Source organism: Sinocyclocheilus grahami, unplaced genomic scaffold (genome assembly GCF_001515645.1).
Source record: "Sinocyclocheilus grahami isolate Dianchi unplaced genomic scaffold, SAMN03320097.WGS_v1.1 scaffold2286.1, whole genome shotgun sequence".
In the NCBI taxonomy this organism is placed as follows: domain Eukaryota; kingdom Metazoa; phylum Chordata; class Actinopteri; order Cypriniformes; family Cyprinidae; genus Sinocyclocheilus; species Sinocyclocheilus grahami.
The window spans coordinates 27828-31875 of NW_015507465.1; the positions used below are offsets into that span (position 1 = coordinate 27828).

The 4048-nt window shown below is 37.1% G+C and overlaps 1 protein-coding gene across 1 annotated transcript in view; it reads left to right on the top strand.

The window, feature by feature from the left end:
* Positions 1–4048, top strand: part of LOC107574616 (neuronal acetylcholine receptor subunit beta-3-like) — a 36583-nt gene that overhangs the window by 24068 nt on the left and 8467 nt on the right. Inside the window, exon 8 of the mRNA XM_016261059.1 lies at positions 2869–2994. Within this exon, the coding sequence (XP_016116545.1) occupies positions 2869–2994 (126 nt within the window). The remainder of the gene's footprint in view (positions 1–2868; positions 2995–4048) is intronic.

A 4048-nucleotide genomic window follows, 5' to 3' on the forward strand; every position in this document is an offset into this window, starting at 1 on the left:
ATTAAGCTTTTATTTTAAATTAATATAAACATAGATAATATGCAATATAAATAAGTTTTAGAATCAATAACTTTAAGCATGACTACATATGAGCTTAGATTTTTAAGTGTTTTTATACCTATAAATATTATCAACTCTATAAACTAACTAACTTTTACTTGCACTTATATGGCAAGATGTTTTCTTTAAGTTTTCCTCTTTCGTGGATAGATAGTTTCATCTTGTAAATGTGTTTAAATTCTTCATATTGTTCAGCCTTTTAATCTTTGGTAGTAAATGGCACTGACTCTCTCATGAGAAGTGAATCACAGTTTCAAGGCATGTGATTGGCCGTTCATTACTGATGTCACTCTTTCATGTGCACATGCTCCATTAACTCAGGATCAAGCCTGAGTTGGCAGAGAAAGTTGATGATCAGCTTCATGGTACCAACAAAGCCGGATTGGACTGGTTTGGTTTTGTCAACTCAAAACGAATCCTGTAACCCCGAGTTTGTTCAGCCACCATCATGGTACAGGCCCAAGGTGCTCACAAAGCTAGATATAAACGTTCTCTGTCAACTTTGATGAAAGTGTGATGTGTGCAGCAAACAGCCAATCACACGGAACGTGGAGAGCGTCAGTTTAACGGTTTCATTTCTCACGAGTCAGCGCTGAAGATTAAGAGATGTCCTTATTAAAAATGTAATAAATGTAAATGCATTTACAAGGCAGGAATAAACACTTCTGCTGCAGCAAAAGTTTGGCAGCAGAAAGAAAATATGTCTATGCATTTTAAAAGTTGGATATAGTAAAGCTTATCTACAGTATATGTATGTGTGTGTATAGCCTGTATACAGTAAATAGCTTATATATGTATATACATTTTACATTTTACATTTAAAGACTTTTTGTCTTTAAAATTCTTTGACTGTAAACTGCTTTAATTTGGAGTGAGAGATATGGGGGAGTGGCTTCATTGCATCAGATATATGTTACTTTGCTCACAGATGATTGGTCCAGTTTGGGTTTGTGATCTCTAACACAGAATAAAACCTGCTCCGGAGCAGGGTAGCCGTGTAGCGTAAGTTACCATGGCGACGAAACCCGCTAAAAACCAACCCGCCTTCTTGAGCCCGAAAAATTAAAGTTTGCTCAAACTAAATGTGAACTTAACTGGGTAAAACCTGAAACCGGCCTTGTGCTACAGACCACTGGGGTACCACTGCTCTGCACATTTTGAATGTCTTCCTTATTTTAACACACCTGATTCAGGTGATTCATTGTGATTCAGGCTTGTTCAGGTGTGTTATTAACCACCCAGCCAAATAAGAATGATTAAAAAAAATAATAATTAAAACACCAAGCAAATAAAATAAGGTATCAAAACCAAAATTCGGCTTTATCATTTTTCTGTGGTGTGACAAGCTCAGAACATATATTTATTATTACTTTACACAGACTTTAAGGTTGGAGCTTAACCCTGCAGCAAAGTGGACATCAGGGCCAGAGTTGAGAACCCCCCTGCACATTTTGTGTGTCTACCTTATTTAACACACCTGATTCAGATCATAAGCTCATTAGGAGAGAGCTCCATGCAAAGCCACTAGAAGGCAAGCCTGCATGCAACCTTTTGCCAAAAAAGCGTAACGGCTAATGCAAATGCTTCCGTTTTGGCAGTACGTGGTAAAGGAGACCAGAGGCTGTTTTTTTTTTTTAATGGATGTCAATGGAGGAGAGTCTTCACTACACTGAATAAACAGATTTTTCGAGGAAACAGCTTATCATTTAATGAATCAACAGCCTATCGGTTAATCTTCAATATGTTTTACACTGAACAATACTTTTGGATTGAACTATTTTCAGAGTTTACACTGAAAAAAAAATGCTGTTTTATAAGAGAAGTCACTGACTTTTTGCGACAGGTGGGATTCAGTTTACGGCACTTGTCATTCATTCCTATGGTATCCGTAAACGGCGATTGAGTGTCACACAACTCGGACTGAAATTCAATGATGTCAAGACTGTAATGTGATTGGTTATTAAAAGGGACCTATTATGCAAAAAATATTCTGTATAAGGCGTTTGAACACAGTTGTGTGGCTGCAGTGTGTGAAAACAACCAGCCTATAATGGTAAAAATCCACCCACTCATTTTTTTTAATAATCCCAATAAATAATAAACAGTCTCTGCAAACGAGCGGTTTCAGATTCTCCCTATGTACACGTCACTGAAGGGAAAAAGTCCCGCCCATTTGAGTCACTCTCTGCCCTATTAGCATAGACACAGCCCTGAGTGAGAAGCAGCAGTCTGCCATTACTGTTTTCTTGCTGTAGCTGCTGGAGATATACAATTTCAGCCCCAAACAAGCATTACAAGTGTTGTGTTTTGGGATGCACCAACGAATATAGGAGTCTCCATAGACTCCCTCCATCTGAGCCGCTGAGGACACAGGATGCAGCTCATTTGCATTTAAAGGGACAAACACAAAAACTGCGCGTTTTGGCTCATACCCTAAAAGTGCCAACTTTAACAAGCTATAAAAAATTATCTGTGGGGTTTTTGAGCTAAAACTTAACATACACACCCTGGGGACATCAGAGACTTATTTTGCATCTTGTAAAAAGGGGCATAATAGGTCCCCTTTAAGGCACACGTGATCCAAGTTGACCATTATACTTTCTCCAATAGTCAGTAATACAGAGCCTCTCATCTCCCAATAGTAAGACAATCTCTGCTCCATGCACTGAACTGAGTGTGTCAGATAAGAGAGACATACAAAATGTGTAAAGCGGTGGGTGGGACAAGGATTGAAAACCACTGGTATAATCCATCAAGGTGTTATTTCAGAGGCATTTACCTGTTGCAGTCATACTGCTGTCTTCACAGGGATTTACTGCAGTGTGATTTTCAGTCTAATTGGCATCAGCATTCTGGAGACCATCCTTGTGAATTTTCTGATGGCCAGAGGAGCAGAGAAGAGATCAGCAGCATCAATAGAAACCACAACTGCTGGTAGGTTTACACAGAAGAAATACAGTAGAAAGAAATATAGTGTTAATCCAGAGCCATGTTTTGTCTTACAGATGCTATAAGATCCCTGCAGAGCCCTCAAGGCTCAGTCAGAGATCAGAATGAAGAACAATCTTGTACTCTGGACCTTCTGAAGCAGATTTTAACTGAGTATCTGGCTGGAACTCAACAAAACCAACAAGAAAATGCATCTCTGTGCTGGACCAGCGTGTCAAGAATGACAGATGTGACCTTCTTGGTTCTTTACATAATAACCATTATTGTGTTTCTGTCTGTGCTTGGGAAGGATTGGTTTCCATAGTGATATTTTATATGATATGGCACACAGTACTAACTTTTATTCATAGTGTTTTATTCAAGAATGCAGGTTGGGTTTAGTTTCATATTCATGGCAAAAAAAATTTGTGAAAACAATGAAAAAACAAACAAACAAACATAAAAACACCAGTCTCTAATGCTTGAGCTAACAATTGAAGGAATTAGGAAAAACTGCACTAATTTATGTTTCAGTTCTACCTGCATACAAAAGAATAGACAATATGAAATCCATTGTTTTTTATGATTCAGATTCCTTTTACTGTAAACCATTCTACATTTCTGGTTCAATGTACATTCATGGCAACATCGTATCTGAAAGTAAATAGGTCAACATTAGCCTACTTTATAAAATGTACAGTAGGAAAGAAAGTAAGTGACAGAATATAAAAATGGGTGCTCTTAGGTGTTGATAGTGCCCCCACCATCAATGATTTTATTGGGAAAGCCGGCATAGAAAATTTAATAATTTAGAAACATGTTAATTGACTGCATATTCTGCAAAAACAATGTGATTTACAGAATCAGACCAATTTAATTCATGACAATTTATAAAGTAATAAGTAAATAATTGAATAAATAAAAGAATGATTGACTAGATTATATGAGTTTTTGAGGGTGTAAAAAAAAATGTGTAAAGTGTCCCTAATCCTCTCCTTCGGGTCAATTTGAAAATTTATATAACCACACTGTAAAAATAAAAAAGAATAAAGTTTATATA